This window comes from Dunckerocampus dactyliophorus, chromosome 14 (genome assembly GCF_027744805.1).
Source record: "Dunckerocampus dactyliophorus isolate RoL2022-P2 chromosome 14, RoL_Ddac_1.1, whole genome shotgun sequence".
NCBI classification, from domain to species: domain Eukaryota; kingdom Metazoa; phylum Chordata; class Actinopteri; order Syngnathiformes; family Syngnathidae; genus Dunckerocampus; species Dunckerocampus dactyliophorus.
This window is the reverse complement of record NC_072832.1, coordinates 4,007,511-4,025,954: the sequence shown is the minus strand read 5'-3', so window position 1 is coordinate 4,025,954 and position 18,444 is coordinate 4,007,511. Positions and strand designations below refer to the sequence as shown.

At 41.9% G+C, this 18,444-nt stretch overlaps 1 protein-coding gene across 8 annotated transcripts in view; it reads right to left on the bottom strand.

The window, feature by feature from the left end:
* The window catches only part of cep170aa (centrosomal protein 170Aa), a 33,757-nt gene that overhangs the window by 9,607 nt on the left and 5,706 nt on the right, over positions 1-18,444 (bottom strand). For 7 of the 8 annotated variants that reach the window (XM_054799258.1, XM_054799262.1, XM_054799260.1 and 4 more), the window contains exons 2-10: positions 14,425-14,562; positions 12,877-12,966; positions 10,823-10,901; positions 9,996-10,054; positions 9,666-9,897; positions 6,469-6,600; positions 4,165-4,320; positions 2,369-2,677; positions 526-882 (exon numbers count right to left, since the gene is read on the bottom strand). In XM_054799258.1, the coding sequence (XP_054655233.1) occupies positions 526-882; positions 2,369-2,677; positions 4,165-4,320; positions 6,469-6,600; positions 9,666-9,897; positions 9,996-10,054; positions 10,823-10,901; positions 12,877-12,966; positions 14,425-14,529 (1,519 nt within the window). In that variant the 5' untranslated portion in view covers positions 14,530-14,562. The remainder of the gene's footprint in view (positions 1-525; positions 883-2,368; positions 2,678-4,164; positions 4,321-6,468; positions 6,601-9,665; positions 9,898-9,995; positions 10,055-10,822; positions 10,902-12,876; positions 12,967-14,424; positions 14,563-18,444) is intronic. The other variant, XM_054799266.1, reaches the window with a different exon arrangement.

Genomic DNA, 18,444 nt, shown 5'->3' with positions numbered 1-18,444 from the left:
TATGTCGACAACACATCAAATTCTGGTCCACCGTGTTCTTATTACTAAAAATCGGCCACAAAATTCCAGGTCGGCCGATAATTTGAGACCCAAAGTCGTCATTTCCATGAAAAATTGATTTGTTAGTATCGTCTGCTTCCTCATTATCGCTAAGCAGGATGAAACAGCAACAAAACAACTGTCAAGTTACATAGCAGCAAAGGCTGCACACAGTGACGTCCTGTACAGTGCAAAGTAAGCTTCAAAATAAAAGCATGGCAGTATTAACCTTAATTCTATGACAGCGAAAGTATAAGTTATAAAATATATGAAAACACAAGAATCAAAATAAAAATACGGCCAAATGAAAGAAAACAACGTCTACAAACAAAATCCTTTATTATCGCCCATTATTATGTCTCTGGCGAAAGTCACAAGTAAATGCAAGCAATGGCTAGTTTCAGTTTCGGTTATGTCGACGTTGACATACACAGGTTCCACTGTATTGTGTGGCTAAAGCCTGTCATATAATTGAGTAATATATACCTGAGTCTGAGGCCGTTGTAGCCGAGGTGGAAATGCTGAACACTTTAGGCTGAGAGGGGGGTTGTGGACACAGCCCCTCTCCGCCAGCTCCGGCTAGCAGAGGCGCTGTCTGCGAAAACGAATACGACCGACGCTTGCGTGGGTTTTCCTCGTCGTAGAACTCTATCATGAAGGCCGTGCGGGTGCTGCCGGCTCGGGACCCCGTCACCGTCACGTTCTCCCCGGCTCCTCCTCCACCGCCTCCAACGTGGCCGTGCGCCGCTTTTAGGCGCTCCTCGAGGGCGTGGCGGCGACTGGCGAAGCACAGGCCCAGACCGTTCTCAGAGTCACTTTGGGTACCATCTTCGTGTTTGCTCCCTAGAAGGAGGAGAATATTTCAACATCAATAAATAAAATGTTTTCTATGTTGCTTGGGTGTCCGATAGTAGACATGGTGCCACCATGGCACATGGTCACTGGCTCTAAGGGCGAGGGAGACAGAGGAATGGGACAACGTGGAGGCGGCTTGGGGGAGGAAGGGAGGGCTTTGGGGATAAAGGAGGGGGGTGGTGAAAGGAGATTTACAACTGGAAGGTTGGGGGATGCAGGAAAAAAAGAGGGTATGTCCGGGATTAAGTCGAACAGAAGAAAATGGCTTCTTGGTATATGTAGAGTTTGCCATTTTAAATTCTGGCAAAAAACATATACTTTTTGACATAAAAAAAGCATCTAATTTTCTTAAAATAAGACTACATGGCAGCATAAAGGCAAAAGCTGATGAATCAGATAAACAAATGACATGGAGATTTATTGTTTTTGTTTCTCTGCTCAGACAAAGAAGCCGTTAGTGGAGAACAGAAGTGTCACTTGTCAGAGTCTGGCGCTCTGCACGGCTTGACACGCCATGACTCACACTGGCTGACACAGACACTCACACACTTGAGGTACAACCACCACAAGACAGCAAACACTATCTAAGAGCTTGATTGCATTCCAGTGCTTTTGCTCAATTGCCTGATGTTAGCTAGAGGACACATTCAATTGGCCCATCCATCAAGCTATTAATCCTGTGCAGGTCATGGGTACGCCCTCGACAAATCACCTGTCAATCACAAGACTGACCCATAGAGACAGGCAGCTTTACATTCACACACAAGATACTAACTGTAGCTCACACACAAACCATTAATTCTACATTTAAAGCCTCATCTCAGCTGCCTCTGCTCAGTGCAGCATCCACACGCGACACAAGGCTGCATGACAGTGATTGACAAGTGCCCTGAATCAGCTCCATTAATGACTTACTTGCATTGCCTCCTGCAACAGTCACAGGTTATTATGTAGTCCTTATTATCTTCGTCCACTGCTACATTGCCTGCCATGTCCACCGCATGGACATCCAGTTGACTAGCCTCTCTCCCTTGGTCCAATCAGCCTTGGCGTGGGAGTCAGCACTGCGGGGAGGTCCTTGTAGAACCCTCCTACTCCACTTTTCTTTTTTTACACCTTGTAAATCCACAGTGAGTAACAACTGTCTCTGGTTTCTACTTTAATCCTTCTGCTGTCATCCGCAACATCTTGATACTGAATTCCCACCATTTAAAACAGATCTATTCCAAAGTCAGTCACATGGCCGGTTAGCAGCATAATCACCAATTAGATGAGACGCTGTCAGCCACTTGACATGCATGTACAGTATATGCATGTATAATGCAGCTTTCCACTCCAGCCATTTCCATCAGCCACAGCCTGCCAGGGAACCACGCGCCCTACCCCCTCCATTTAATTAGCAGCAAGCACTCAGCTACAACTCAGCCTAGCACTAGAGTAGTCGTCAAAGTGTAGCACAGCGTTAAATGTTTACCTTTCAGCCTTTTGAGATGCACCGGCACATCACTCTTATTGCTTTTGCTGTCGTCCTCCGTTGTCGACTCGCCGCGGATCAGCGTTGGGTCATTCTGCGCCAGCCAGTCGGCCACCTTGCTCTCCGATGCCATCATGGCTGCCTGGAGTGTGCTCAGGTCCCGCCCGCCCGACCCGCCGCTTCCCGCTACGCTCCTCTTACCCCGCGACCTGTGCTGGCCGGGCATGAACTTTGACACATGGTCCTTAATGGTGACCTTCCCCGGGGAAGTGTTGTCAAACTCTATTGTGAAGGAGGCGTGCCCTTGAGCTGTGGGGTACACGTTGCAATATTGTTGGTGTGGAAGCAGGAATGTACACCATATGGACAAAAGTTTTGGGATAAACCTGCTCTAGAGGAAAACTGCCATTTTTGGGGAATTTTGCCCATCAACCACAATCCTTATGTCAGACATGAACACATATGTCTTTCTCTTTTCTGTGTGTTCTAAAGATATACAAACAGATAAAAAGACAGACCTAAGAATGCAAGTAATGGGATACTTATTCCGCCTATAAAGCCTTCTGAAAAAAACTCCAAAAAGTGCCAACAATGCTCCATTTTCATATAATGTGACACGCATATTAACCGAGCTACAGCGACATTGTTATGATTAACATTGTTATACTGATCTAACTACGTTACTGGCATATTGACACCTTGCCACACCACACCGGCAAGCTACTAGCCAGCTAGCGACTAGCTTCATCACACACTTGCCTCACAACAAATCAGGCCACAACCAAAAGGGTAAAGTTATATATCGGCGTTGCTGCTGCTGCGTTTTTTTATGAGTTTGTTAAGTTAACGCTAGGTGTAGGCGTTCGTTTCTATGTTGCTATGTGAAATCAATGCGTCCAGGAAAGAAGCTCCTGTAATGCTTATGTACCTGTTACTACATGGTCACAGCATGTATATAAAACCATAAAACCTTGTTGGAGGTTTTTTCAGGCATAGGTGTGTCCCATTACGTGCAGTAAGTAATGGGCTGTCTCTTTTTATGTTTTTGTATCTTTAGAACGCACAGAAAACAGAAAGACGTGTGTTCATGTCTCATATAAGGATTGTGGCTGATGGGCAAAATAAAAAAAGGGCAGTTTTCCTTGAACCATTCATCTTGGCAAGACATTGTATGATGCCAACTTTCCAAACAAAACACCTTTTTTCTTTTCTCACTGCACACATGTATGCTCCAGACAGGCATGCTTGAATTGGTGAGAAAGAAGGAAATCAAACACCTCTGGGAATGAGCTAAAACGAAGACGGCCCCTCTCAGGTCTAATATCAGTGACTTCTGACCACACTAATGGACAAAAATGTGCATAGACATACTCAAACATCTTAGTCTTCCCAAAAGAGCAGACCCTGTTATAGCTGTGTAGCTTTGTGCATTAAAGATGCAAAAACCACTCCAGTGTAGGTCAATATATGCCAAGCAATGTTGTAGGTGACAAAGAAAATTTGTGTAGAATCTGTAATTATATATCCTGTTAATAACAAACTCATTACATTTACAGAATGTGCTCAAACGAGCTGCCAGACAAAAATGGCTCTAAGGCTGCACTTTGGACTGCTGTAGCCAGGTGATCAAATACTTCTGTCCATGACTGTGCTATTACATTTTACACTGTGCAACATATGTAAACCATTATACATAGTGTAGTATGGCGTAATAATAGCAATATGAAGTCAGAGCATAATTTGGTCCAAAGTAATCATGCACTACAAAACAGACGTGCATTTTTTTTTTGTTGTACCTGTGCTGCCGTGAGAGGCGGCGCCCTCTGTGTCCTTGGTGGGAATCTCATAGATGCCATTAGTGGCCACATGATTCTCCTTGGTAGGCATCTCCATGTAGCTTGGATTGTGGCCGTCCTCTTTTGTTGTCCCTCCACGACGAGCCTCCTTGCCCTCTGCGGTTCAAAAGAAAAGATGTGAGCAAGAGCTGTTGTTTAAATTGCCATAGTTGCAATCCTCCCAGCACCCTCTAGACAAGAGAACAAGCCTTCTCCCCATTAAACAATAAATGCAATGTTTTAAGTCTAATTTGAGTACACAAGTCATGTGTGTCAAAAAAGAGACAACATAAGGCTGGTGGTCATCTTTAAAACCTGCTTCACATCAGCCTCATCCGTCTGTTAGCAGGAACAAACAAAGCCTCTGTGGGATCTAAATATGATAAATGATGCTCTCGGAAAAATTAGAGGGAGCCATCTGCTGTGTACTGGGGAGCAGTTGTGGCAACATACGGCCGGCGGGTGGCTTTAACAAGCAAATAAATACAACTGAAACTGAAGAATAAAGTGCGAACGATGCATGTTTATGGAGTGATTCTGTGAGAATAACTACAACTTGGACTTTTTATGATCTTCAACATGTTAGCAATGCTCAAGAAGAGGAAAAAAAGCCCCTATTATGCAAAAGTGACTTTTCAATGATGTTCTAACAGGAATATGCGTCCCTACCGCCTCTTTATTAGCACCAACGGTCACTTTTAAAGTTTTGTCTTTTCCTGACGTCAAAAGGCTTCTTCAGTTCTAAAACTGTAGGTGTGGAGTTTCCCTATTTATGTCTCTAGTGGGTTGTGTCCCCAGCAGGGGCGTCACAATAAGGGTTATTGTTGTGGTTGGCTGGTGAACGACCGTCCTGCAGAACAATATGTTGTTTGACTGCCTGGTGGCAAAACAACTCGTTGGTGGCCACTCTTCCTGTTGAATGAGACGATATTTGGAGGAGAGATGGCAGGACATTGCTGTAAGCAGACAATAGGTGATGGCGCAAACCTCCTCCTCCACAACTCACGTCTTCAGCAAACAAAAAGAGCCCAGTTGCCTCGATATTTTGCATATTACCATGGCCTGGATGACTGAGCATCTACACAGACCAAATAAGCAAGATCCAATAAAATTATTTGCATTGGTAAGCCATTAAATCCTTCAGTAGAATGACCATAAACAAGTTACAGCTGGGCGTTAGAGTTATCAAATACAATAACAGACATTCACTATAATAACACGAGCCTCCACTACGTGCACCAGAATGAGAGACAATTTATCCAAATGGAAATGAGAGGCATACTTAGCTGAGAATTAGCAAATGCTTAACTAATGATCTAGCTATTTAAATTCTGTGTGTGTGATGGGCCGAACGGGGGGTGCTGCTTGTGCAACAGCAGTGTCACCAATTCAGGCTACGGTACAAAAAGGATGTGGGGGCACGGGGAGGAAGGGGGCTCCGTCAACATAGCCTATTCACCAAAGACAGAGAAAGAGACGCGCACATTGAAGCAAACTGACACACAGACATGAAACAAAACACACAAGTGTACTGAATCTAGGAATTCGTCTACACTATCTTCCCTTCACTTGGCCTCAAACAGCCACATGTGCACTTTAAAGTTTATTGCAGCAGATATACAGGGTATATATACAGAGTACCATGTAAACTCTCCCACTGTGCAACACCACCCCTCGCTAGAAACATCACACTCACCTACTTCCATGACAGACGTTGCCAATCCCATTCGACTGCTTTTTTTTTTTTTTTTTAAACAGCGCTTCAGCTTTTTGCACACGTTTAGTCCCAAAAAAACAACAAAAAAACCCCTCTAAAATCTATCAAATTAATTCTGTAGGCTGGTGAAGATGCTGCCAGAGACTCCATCCAGATGTGACATGCGATTTTGAGCACAGTCCACACACTAAAGCAGTCTGGGCCAAACTGATTTGAGATCGCTAAGCTCTTTTACTATTGGTGTAGCCTCTAATCCTGTTACTATGGCTGTGCAGCGACAGTTAATGTGACCCCCGCAGTCAAGACGGGCAGGCACACACGTATACATTACATAGCACGTTCTGTCAAAAAGCTCTTTGTGTACACTTGGATGTACATTGCACACACAAAACACTGTCTGTTTGGACATCAATGACGGATAAACTATGGCACTTTGTGCATTGCTGGGATTGCTGCTGTTATAATCATAATGCCCTAAAGTAAGAAAATACACATTTAGAATGCCATGAATGAACTGTTTCTACGTGTATGACAGTGGAACGTCCTACCAGTGAAGTCATGCTTCTTGCCAGACGTCTTGGTGTCCTGTTTGAAGGAGTTCTCGTCGTCTGCATCCCCGTACCCCCACCAAGCCGGCTGCCCGTACAGGGGGGTCCCACGGGGCAGAGACGCAACATCCCCTGGGAAGGAGAAGGCAAGTCATTTATTTTAATAGAAGAAGGCTGCGTGCTCATTTGTAGTTCAGTACTCTGGTCTGGACCAAAATTTGAAAAAGACGCTTGGTGCAAACTGAGATGTGTTTCTTTTAGCGTTCAAACTGGCTTTTTTTTTATCATGGGACCAAAAGGTTGATTGGGCAGCTTTTGCGGTATTATGTGACAAAACTCAAACATTCCAAACAAGAATGCTGGGTTGAATACGTTTTTATACTCAGTCCCCCCCAGTTTAGATTTGACCAAAAGCTTCTAAAATATACTTTTACATAGCGCAGTTGTCAACCACAGAGGGAGAGAGCAGAAAGACAGCAGGCTTTTCTCCTACTTATTTGTCATTTCTGCATGCTTTTTCTCATCTCATCTCTCATATGGTCTCGGCCTGCTTGTTTGGTGCGGGTTGACACTTGACCAAACAAATTGCATGCACCAGAGTTCCTTTTAACTGAAGCAAACATGACATGGGTGCGTTTTTTAATGTACAGTAGTAGCTCGCATAACGTAAACCTCCTTTTACGTAAATTCCACTGAGCGTAAAGAATTTATATAGTGTTTTTGCATCGTATTACGAAAGGAATTCCATATATATATTGATATATATGATATATATATATGATATATATATTGATATATATATATATGATATATATATATATATATATTATATATATATATATATATATTATATATATATATGATTATTGGGGCACCGCCTACGCTCTTATTTCATTGGCTGACTTATCCAGCGCGTCCAAGTTTGTGTGTGCGCTCCCTTCCTCATCGTAGTCGCCCTTAAACTAGTTTGCACGCATTGAAATCTCTTCTTAATTTCATTAGTTTTCTTTGTGTTAAAATTACCGTAGTCATGGGCCCTAAACCAAGTGTAAGTGGTAAGAAAAAAGGGAAAAGTTGTCCATTGAAAGGAAGCAGGAAGTTATCCACAAATTCTGACCCTTCATGCTCTCATTGGCTGATTATCGGGGCACCGCCTATGCTCTCATCTCATTGGCTGACGTATCCAGCGCTTCCGTGTTTGTGTGTGATAGACAGGCTGCTCCCTTCAAGCTCCCTTTGTCTTCGTAGTCGCCCTTAAACTAACTTAAACAATTAAGTTACAAATTAAAATTTTGCACACAGCATTATCTTGTAGTGCGTGTGCATTTGTCTCTGAGACCCGATGACTCTTAGACTCTTTAAGGCTAGTCCTCTTCCTCCTTCCTGCCTCCACTTGTGCGCTCCTGATCAAGACATCTGGTGAACGGTAAGATTGTTTTTGTTTTTCAGTTTTATTAATTTACAGTAATTATATTTTTTATTACCTCGTTTTATATTGGAATGTTACTGTACGATGTTTATGCTAACATTTTCTTATACTTCCCCACCATATTTGGTGGACTTTGAATATTTTTAAGTGTTAAAGGGGTGAGTTTGGGAAGATCTTGGAACGGATTAGGCTATTTACATGTATTTTACGCTTCTTATAACATAAAAACCCTATAGCATAAATGTTCTCGGAACGGATTATTTACGTTGCAGGGGCGTCTACTGTACTTTAAATGGCGGAATGAACACTTATTTTTGTGTATTAGTTCCAATTTGTTTTGTTGGCGCATCACTGTCTTATTGACAGACCACTTGACACATGTTGGCAATAAACTGAAACCTTGAATTATCACCACACTCCCTTCAGAAGGAAAGAACATCCTTTGAAAACTTGTTTCTTTATAATGGGCAGCAAAGACAAAAAAATGAAAGTATACATGCAACAAAGCATCCTATTATTATTGCTTAAGCTAAATTCTCATTCTTGGCTGCTTAAGCATGCCTCATCCTGTGCTGTGGGGGCTTAATCACACTATAGCAGGATAATTATGGATGTTTTGTGTGTACTAAGTAGGGGTTCTGCCTATATACAGGACAACAAATGCATGTCTAGTACAAGTTAATACTTGGGTGATGGCTGCAACATTGTAATAACCCAGCAGGTTTACTACAGAACCACAAAAGGGCCCCCCATTAAAAATGCAGATGGTTGGCTGTGTATGTGTACTATAGTGCATGTCCCCCACAGTACTGTGTATAGTATGTGCGTGTCTGTGGTTGGTACTATACTAAGGTATATAGTAAAAGTAGTGCTGGCATATGGCTTTGTATTATGATGGCACTCTTATTGCTTAATCCCTAATAATAACACAAGCTCCATGTGGCCTTGTTTCAACATCTGGAGCTTCAGTAGGACCCCTGCTGGTCAGGGATGTCAATTATTAGGAAGGCTCTCTTGACAAAAAACAATCTAAAAGAAGTAAGAGCATGGTGGGAAGGGAAGTAAAGCCATTTTTTCTTGGCGGCACGTCCACCCCAGCTGGCCCTGAGTAAACACTGGTAAGTAAGATGTTTTGTTTAAACAAATACACCCAGTGACATTGCACAGTACAGTACACACAACTCTGCCCCCTGTGGGATGTTGTAAAATGTCACAGGGCATCCATGTATAATATAAAATCTTCACAAATTTTCTTCTTGTAGTATTATGACTTTATTACCATAATATTGTAACTTTTCCCCCCAACATAAGAACTTTATTGTGTTTTGTTTATTTCTCATATTACAATTTTTTAAATATATTTTTTCTTTAGTATTTCAACTCAATACTTCTAAAATGACTTTATTTTTCCTCATAATATTACAAGTTTATTCTTGTAAAATTGCAATTTTTTCCCCTTACACTATAACTATTTACAACTTTCTTCTTATAAATTCTTTGCGTAATTTTGACTTTATTCCAATAATATTTTAACTTTATTCTCATAAAATTATAACTTTTATCGCAACCCAATTTTCCAAAAGTTACAAATTTGCTATTTTGTTTCTTTTTCATAATAGTATGACTTTAAAAAAATAACGCCTTTCTTTAATATTTCAACATTATGCTGCTAAAATGAAATTATTTTTCTTCTTAATATTACTAATTACTTTTTTTTTTTTTTTTTACATGTTTAATTTCTCATCTTTAAATGTCTTTTGCTTCTCACCTCCAATCTTTTCTTCTGCTTTGTGAGTGTCTCCAGATTTGTGTGTGTGCTCCTTAGATAGAGAGACCCCATCTGTTGTCGTCTGGCCGGACCTGGGGGCGCCACAACTGAGCGAAGACTTCTGCGTCTTTGATGGGGTCTTAATTGGAGACTTGGCCGTGGTCGTCGCGCTCGTAGTTTCACCGTTGGACGGCTTCTTGCTCAGCTGGAGGCCGCTGGTGAACTTTTCATGCTAGCGGGAGACCAAGAAAGACGGAGAGAAGGATGAACACTGATACTCAAGAGGGGGTAAGGGGTACGTAAGGGGGTGGTTTGGGTTTGCGGCCTCACCTTGAGAGCCTCCTCCGGCACAGTGAGCTCACCTCTCTCCACCGTAAACCAGTTGGTATGTGAGATAGGCCAAGTTAAGGAAACACCAAGTCAACATGCACAGATTTAGTGCACCACATGCATCCCCGAGGAACACCACTGTGACTGATATGTTGTGTGAGGGTGTTTAGAAGACAGATTAACACTCGGTCTACCAGAATTCTGCAACTACTAGAATGACCATAGCAGTAATTTTGACTCTTTGTATATAATTTGGATTATCATTAAAAAGATCTCAAAATAAATTGGTGGAATAGGTAAAAAATACATCAGGACACTAAATGAAAACTATAGTGATTGAGTGTTTGATTGAATTGACACAACAACACTTCTCTGCAATTACACATGCAAACTCCAACTGCAACCATTTTCTCTGAAGCAAGGCTAAAGCCTCCATAGCTGTCACCTTCTTTCTACTTGTCATTTTTGTCTCTCTTGGGTTTAGAGTGAAGCTATAGCTAGGTTTTAGCATCACAGAGCATAAAAAACAAACAGCCAATAGAGCAGGAGGAAGGGCGGGAAAAATGTAGCAAATAGTGAAATATGACACCCCCTGTAAAAAGCAGGCAGTCAATTTGACTGCTATGGTCATTTGAGGTAGTAACACTGAGATATCTTTTGTGTTTTGAAATTTTAATGATAAAACAATGTTAGAATAAAATATACACACATTTAGGAAAAGTCAGGGTCCTATGGGTACATAGGTTTTTTTTAAACTAAGTTATGACATTGCAAATTTTGAAAACAGTCAAAATGGCTGCCTTGGGAGTTCGAGTGTTAAAGGATATCATATCCAAACCTCAGCTTGTCCTCCAGCTTGAGGGTGATGTACATCTGCTCTTGAATGCGGACGTCGTTTACAAAGGTCTGCAGAGAAAGACATGAGTTAACAGTCTCAGTTTTTCATTGTCTTTCTAAAATGCCACTACAAACAAAAGAGCAAAAGTCCCAGAATATTCTGTTACATCTGACCAAAGTAAATATGCGCTCCACTTAAAGTGAAAGAAAGACTAAGTACATTGCCCAACAAATCTGCTGACTCAGCAGCAGGAAACTCCCCTCAATCCAACCAAACAAGCCGACGGTGACACAGCAGGAAGTGACTCTGACTCCTACTTCCTGTCGACAGTCTGGGAGAGGATGTGAGCGACTTGCTGCATATGCGTCTAATCTACAAGGGTGGGGTCTGTGAGTGAGTGGTAATCACTGCGCATGAATAACACCATTTGGCAAAGTCAAGACAACAAATAATCTTGTTTATTGCCACTAGGAAAAAATACAATACATAAACAAAGCTTCGACTTACTGTACATGCTGCCAATTAACACCTCTATTCAGTGAACTTGTGGCGTCTCCAATGGTCTACAAAAGCAAATCACTGCCTGTGTGTCTAATTTGCGCCGGGTCAAAAAACATTGGCATTAACAGCTGTGGATGTAGGCAACCTGATGTAGGTTTTTTTTATTATTATTATTATCCCCACAAGAAAACAGCAGCGTCCTTTGAAGTACCATAAGTAGTCAGCATCCAGCAGCTTCAGCTACCTCTGCATGCGCTTGAAAATATTTGCCGTGCTACTCAGTTGTTGGTGCGTAGCTCACACCTCCCGTACCAATGCATTGCAATGAACTCATCAGCCCTATTAATGCTAGCTGAGCAGTTTGTGCCTTACAGCTATTACAACACTGGTTCTGTTGCTGCTGTGATGTGCTATACTTGTTCAAAAATGCGGTCAAAGAGATCCCTGTTTTCCGTTCTACTTTTTCATGCACCCCAAATCATTATTGTTAAAATAAGCTGTCATGGGCAATGAGTTGTCAAATTTCCTTTAAATGTTAAAAAATTAAGTTATGTATATAGTAGGGATGGCTTTTTTCCTGAAATCCAATATGCCAATATTGTCCAACTCTCGATTTCTGATTCCTATATCAACCGATACCGATACCAATAAGTGTATCATCACATACTATATCTCCTGTTGTGGAATTAACACATATCTGTTGTGAAACTAATGGCTACAACATCAGCAATTAGCTTCTCGACATGGCGGTAAATAACAACTTGCGTAAGTACGGGCGCCACTCGATGCTAACGAGGCAGCAAACGACTTTTGGCAACACATCGAAGCCCAGTTATGACTACAAGGAATAACACAGGACGTGACAAACGACGTAGTAGCCGCGCTGGACCTCCACTTTCTCTCATATCATACAAATGATATGACGCATGATTTTAGTGATTTTGAAACCGTGACTTTTTTGTACCGTGGTATACCTTAAAATTGGTAACTGGCTCATGCCTACTTCCAATTAATGTGCTGTTCTCGTTATAGTATGGGTAAACATGCATCCTAGCTGTAATTTATCCATTTCCAGTATTTTACTTATTCTGTGCATGGTGGAGGAGCCTATTCGTGTGTTTTTGTAAAAACTAAAAGAGAATTTAGAGTGTTTCATGAAGCAAACGTATATATTTTTGTGCTATGGGAGGAAGCCAGAGGGCCGGGAAAGATGCTGGACCATTCAGCTACTATCACCTATAGGTCGGTCAACAGCATAACAGGTCCCAAGGTTGCCTTGTGGCTTATATTTGTCCAACAGATTGTCCCCGTCGGGGAGGATTTAAATAATTGGGTTAACGTTAAAATTGACCTCATCCTTGATTAACATCTTCATTGACTTGGGGATTGATTAGGAGAAGGCAATTAGAAAGTCCTATTGACTAGCAGAAACCTCTCTGGATCTATCTCTATCAATCTGCCTTTTTAAGCACTATCAAGCAAATCTCTTGTATTTGCCCCTCCCTCCCGCCTTCATCTGCATGTTTCTGTTTACACACTCACCCCATTCAGGCTGCCCAGGTCCTTGACTTTGTGTTCATCTGAGCCCGGCTCGTAATTGATGACTGCGTGCTGCTTATCCACGCTGCGTGACTGCAAACCACAAATCAACATGAAGCATTAACGCACGGCTTATACAGCAGATGCATGCTTTTAGCTCATTAGCTTGTTCATCAGTTCCTGCTCATGTGATGACTGTAGACTGAGGAATGGCAGCTATTTCAGATATAAACCATCTGAAGGCTAACAAAGCCAAAGAATGATATTAGTATTCCTAAGGGTATGTCAGGGTTACATGGTGCCATGCAGGCACCAGTATGCCTTTCAGGTATCAATGTAACTAAATGTTTAAACGTATATTCCGATTTGCTTTGCCTAAATCTGTGAGGAATTCCCACAAACTGAGCTATTTGGGGTAAACCGCAAACTTACACACTAACATCTGGTCTCCATTTCTACGTTTCGAGGTAGAAATGTGATAAGAGCTGAGAAGCAGAGGTAAGAAGGCCTTGAGAAGCACCTTTAACCAGCCAACCATAATACAGATTACCTTAGTGAGATTAGGCTGGATCAAACGGGATAGAAACGGATTGAGCAGTTTGTCTGACCTCACACTTGGAGAGCGCTGACTCGTGCTTGTCACACACATGTGCAGATGTTTGCTTTGATATGGTAAATACACATACTACCTTACAGTGCATCAGATAAAAATACTAAAATCACTGCTAGAGTTTGTTTAATGTAGCAAAGTCTAGTGATGATGTGTTTTATTTGGTGAATGACTCCATTAGTCCTCCACTTTCAGCCATGTGATGAGCACTTGGCTCGCTGGAGAGGTCACATGGACAACATCAACACAACTTGCAAATGAGTTGAGCTAAAAAAAACAAAACAAATAAAAACAACACAAAAACTAACACACCACAGTAGGAAATACAGGACATAGACAAATGTAATCCCAATTTTGACATTTCATGGCGTCAGAAAAACAGGACATGATTGCATTCAGGTCCGCTGGGAAAGAGCAGCAGACTGAAACATGGGGGAGCTATTTTTACCTCTGCCAAGAGGCTGTTGGTTCATAAGCAGGACTGCACAAAAACTACTCAACAAATTTGCTATGAAACGCCTTCTAAGGGGTTGGACATGGGCCAAGGAAGGCCCCATGGCATTTTGGTGGAAATTTAGCAACATTTTCTTTCACATCTTAGCTAAGAATGTTCAATAGTGGTATCTGTAAAGGTCTATAATTAATTGGGTGCTGAGTCAATTTTGTGTTTTTTTTACGTTCTACAGTGATCTGTACTGGTAAACATGGGGTATAATGTCATAGCAGAGAGTGCTACAGCCTTGATGCAAAACAGCAGAGTCACTCAGATAAATCTAACTCAAGTATCTGCCCCACTTTCTATTAATAGTGCACTGACCAGAGGTACTCGCGAATGCTCTTATAGCTGCAGTTGCTGTCTCAGCACGTACGTGGACACGCATGTCAAATACATCTTGGTAGTTTAGAAAAGCAAGAAGGCTGTGTGTGCATTGTTTCCTCACCTGTAACATGAGCTCGCAATCATCCCGCCCAACAAAGATCATCTCCCGGGGTAGTCGGTGGCGAGTGCCCCCACTGCTCACCAGGAACCAGGAGGTCACGCTCATCTCTGCACCGCTGCAGCTGCTTGTGTTGCACACCTACAGGGGGAATATATAGATATGATTAGGTTATATAAGGGCAAAAAGTGACGTGCAGAAATAAATTCACAATAATCCTCCGTTTTGATGGACACTGTTGTGGAGTTTTACAATATTACACTGCACTGCAACATCATGTACCGGTAATATGTAACTAAAATTTTGGCCATGCTCCTATAGCTCAAGGTAACCAATATATTCCGAACATTTAACAATTCCACACCACTGCAAACTAAAACCGCAATAATGAAGATATTATACTTAGGATGACCGCAATGGATCCCACTGGACAGCGTGAGTTTTTCCTCATGCATTTCAGAAAAATAATACAACGTTTTCAAGTTAAAGAAGGAAAACACCCAATAGTGAGATGTCAGGTACTGTTAGAAACATAGCAAGAAACATAGCAACAGACACTGTGGACGCCTAACTGAACTAAAATGCATCCCAGGAAAATACAATTAAACTCTCAGGGTGCATTTACTGTTCATGCGGTTCAAATAAACTCTGGTGCATTTGCTCTGCTAATACGGTTTGTTTGGTCAAGTGTGAACATGATCATCCGAGCTCTGGTGTGCTGCAAACAGGTGGACCCAGATGGCTTGAGAGATGGGTCTTGCTCTGCTTGCAAGCGAACTCTACTGCAGTGTACAGTAGTTCATTTCACTTGACTTCAGATGTGAACACTACACAAACCAAAGACACAAACCAGTGTTAAAATGACAGCATGCAGAAATAACAAATAAAAAAGCGTGTGTGTGTTGGAAGTACGCCTGTAACAATGATAAATTTTGCTGGTCGATAATTTCGACCTTTTTTTTTAGACCATACTATCATAAAGTTTATCATTCAATGAAGACCGTGTCATGTCACATTTGAGCCACTAGATGGTACTCAAGTGTAGTGTATCTGGGTGAGGCACAGAAGATGCCTACTATAGCACTTACGAATCGGGGCATCACCACTTCACATACCGTACCCTGGGTATCGCGAGCTTGCGCCACCCGACACTATACATTCAGTTCGCCGATCAAACGCCACAGCAAGCGCCAACCGTAGTGACGAATGTCCCAGAGCACATCCACACTGGAACTGTGGCATTCGGCTTAGAAATGATCACTTTTGTGCTTTCATTCATATTAACGTTTGCTTGCTAACTGCAAGTGTATTCAATCACTCCGTAGCTGGCCCCGTCTCCACGTACTCTCACAAAGACGCTGAATAGCTGACAGGAGGCTCACTCTTTCCCTTCATTTCACTATACAACCAATGCGCTCAGACACAGGAAGAGTGAACCCTGTTGTCATCCAGCCTGTGTGCCACAGCAAGACGAGGAAATGGAACAAGCATACGTACATGTCAATTTATAGAGGCGTCAAAACGAGCAACGTCGTTTTTTTTTTTATATCGTTTGATGAATCGTTTTATCCATTACCGTAAAAAAAATAGCAGAACATAAAAATAACCTTTATATTCAACCCAGCAGACAGCATTTAGGTTTGACATATTTGAGCTATTTCACGTAGTATGTCACAAAACCTGCCCAATCAAGTCTTTATGCGTATGTTCGTTACGGTACAGCCATTGGTGACATGACAAAATTACCAGTGTGTATGATAAAATGTTTGGTCCAAACCAGAGCACCACACCACTTTTGACCAGTAGTAGGGATTTTTAGTCCTGCAACATGACTCCAGATTGAGCAACCAACACTACAGCCAGCAAGACACATCCTCCCCTCCCTGATCATTGCCAGATGTCAGTGCAGGAAGTGATGTAGGAATGTTGGCTGGCCTTCCTAGCAGGACAGTTATTTTTCCTCCATAACTGCCCCCACCCTCGCTCTCCCTCAGAATGAGCTGGAAAGGAGGTCAAATCAAATAAAATAAATAAAACCAAATAAAAACATGTTATTTGACAAAGCAGCAACATGGGTTGCAAGGCCTTTCATGCATAAAGACATTAAAGACGACGTACAAAACAAACATGCTGTAGCGAAATTGAAGTCGTGTGACTGCGAGAGCGGCTGTAATTTGCAGCACATGACAGGTCATTGTCATAATTACATTTTTCACTCAATCACAAGATGACGGTCAAACTTAAGTGCAGCCTTCTTGAAGTGCACCTTGATGTTTTTAAATACTTCTGTTGATTATTTAGCCCCATTTTAATCACAAGCAGCACTGAAACAACAGCAAAGAGTGCCAAGAAAGGCTCGTCAAAGAGGGAATTAAAGATTATTGAGGTAAGTCCTTGTACATTTGACCTCCTAAGTACTTGGTATACCAACTCAATAATCCCTGGGGTAAAATTTTAATCAACTGCGCCCCTTGCACAACTCTGGCAACGTAAAGCAGCTATACAAGACTCCGATCTGCCTTCCCATATGAGGAAGTTGAGTAAGATAGGAAGATGCTGCGTCTTCTTCTTACATAATCTCAGTCATATGCATTTTGTGTGGAATGGTTCAAACTTCAAACAACTTGTAGCGCAATGAATCATACTTAGTAACTTAAAACTTCCACTGGACTCCACACACCCAAGTCTAAGACATAACATATACTAAAATCCAATATATTGACATACAGCAGTGTAGTGTTGTAATGAACTACAATTATGTTCTGGGGTTAATACAATCATTTTAATAAGCAAGGTTAGGCGCATGTACGTGCCCCAATTATTTATCAACTTGGATTTTTAAAATATACTCCATTAACGACGTGGCTGCACAATAACAGGTTAATGAGCATGCGGTCACTGAGAGAGGATGGGAAGGAACCCTTCTAAGCTTGTGTGGTGTCATTAACACAAACCTCTTACTAGCGACCACACAGGAAAGCATTGCACAGCTGGAGCAGTGCACTGATATACAAGTCGTGGCTGTATGCCATATGTGCTCAATATTACAAATATTAACAACAATATTAAGTATCATCACCCCAAACTACAACCACAACAACACATGCATTGTTAAATGATACTTATCTATTTTAAAAGGCTGAATTTCTGCATCATTATTAATAAAGTATGAGATACAATTGCATCTCATCTCCATTCTCCAGAGTCCTGCTCGGACAAATAAAGACTAATAGTGATCTCATGCTTTTGGCAGGAATTCCCCCAACCCCGAGACTCCGATGCTCAGTCCATCTCCACTGCTTGTGCAAAAAAAAAAAACCACAGACACACAGACACACAGACACAGACACACACACACACACACACACACACACACACACACACACACACACACACACACACACACACACACTCGGTGGAGTGAAAGGGAGGGATTATTCATAGATGACTGTGATTTCTTTGTGTGGTGGAGAAGTAAGGGCGGTCAGTCAGGAAGTAAGAAGAGCACTTCCTGCACTCATCTTTGAATCCAGAACTCATGTGGTGCTTTTGTTTGTCTTTGAATTTAAAATGAATGGCGTAGCATGCGAGTTTGCAAGTCAACGCCTTCACAAATGGGGCAGTGTGCAGTCACCAACAGGGAGGGGGGTCTTGGTTACGTTTTATTAATATTCCAAACAGCATTAGTACAGCATTCTTTCAACTGTTAAAATCTCTCCACTCTCTCAACCAGCCAATCACAAAAACATAAATGGACTCGGGAAATAATGTCATATACAGTAGAAACATAATAAGGGACTTTATCGACTAGAATCACTCAATAGGTTTCCACGGCTGCTGAGCTGCTGCATCTCCTTGGATGATGCAACATCTGCTCTTTGGCTCAGCATCATGACTCATGAGCGCAGTTGGCAAAAAAACGCACTAAATAAATTGTGGACGACAGTGGGAGTAGGAGGAAGTAAAAGGAAGAAAAGCAAGACTCACACTCCCGTCACACTCGCTGGCCTAAAACTGTCTGTC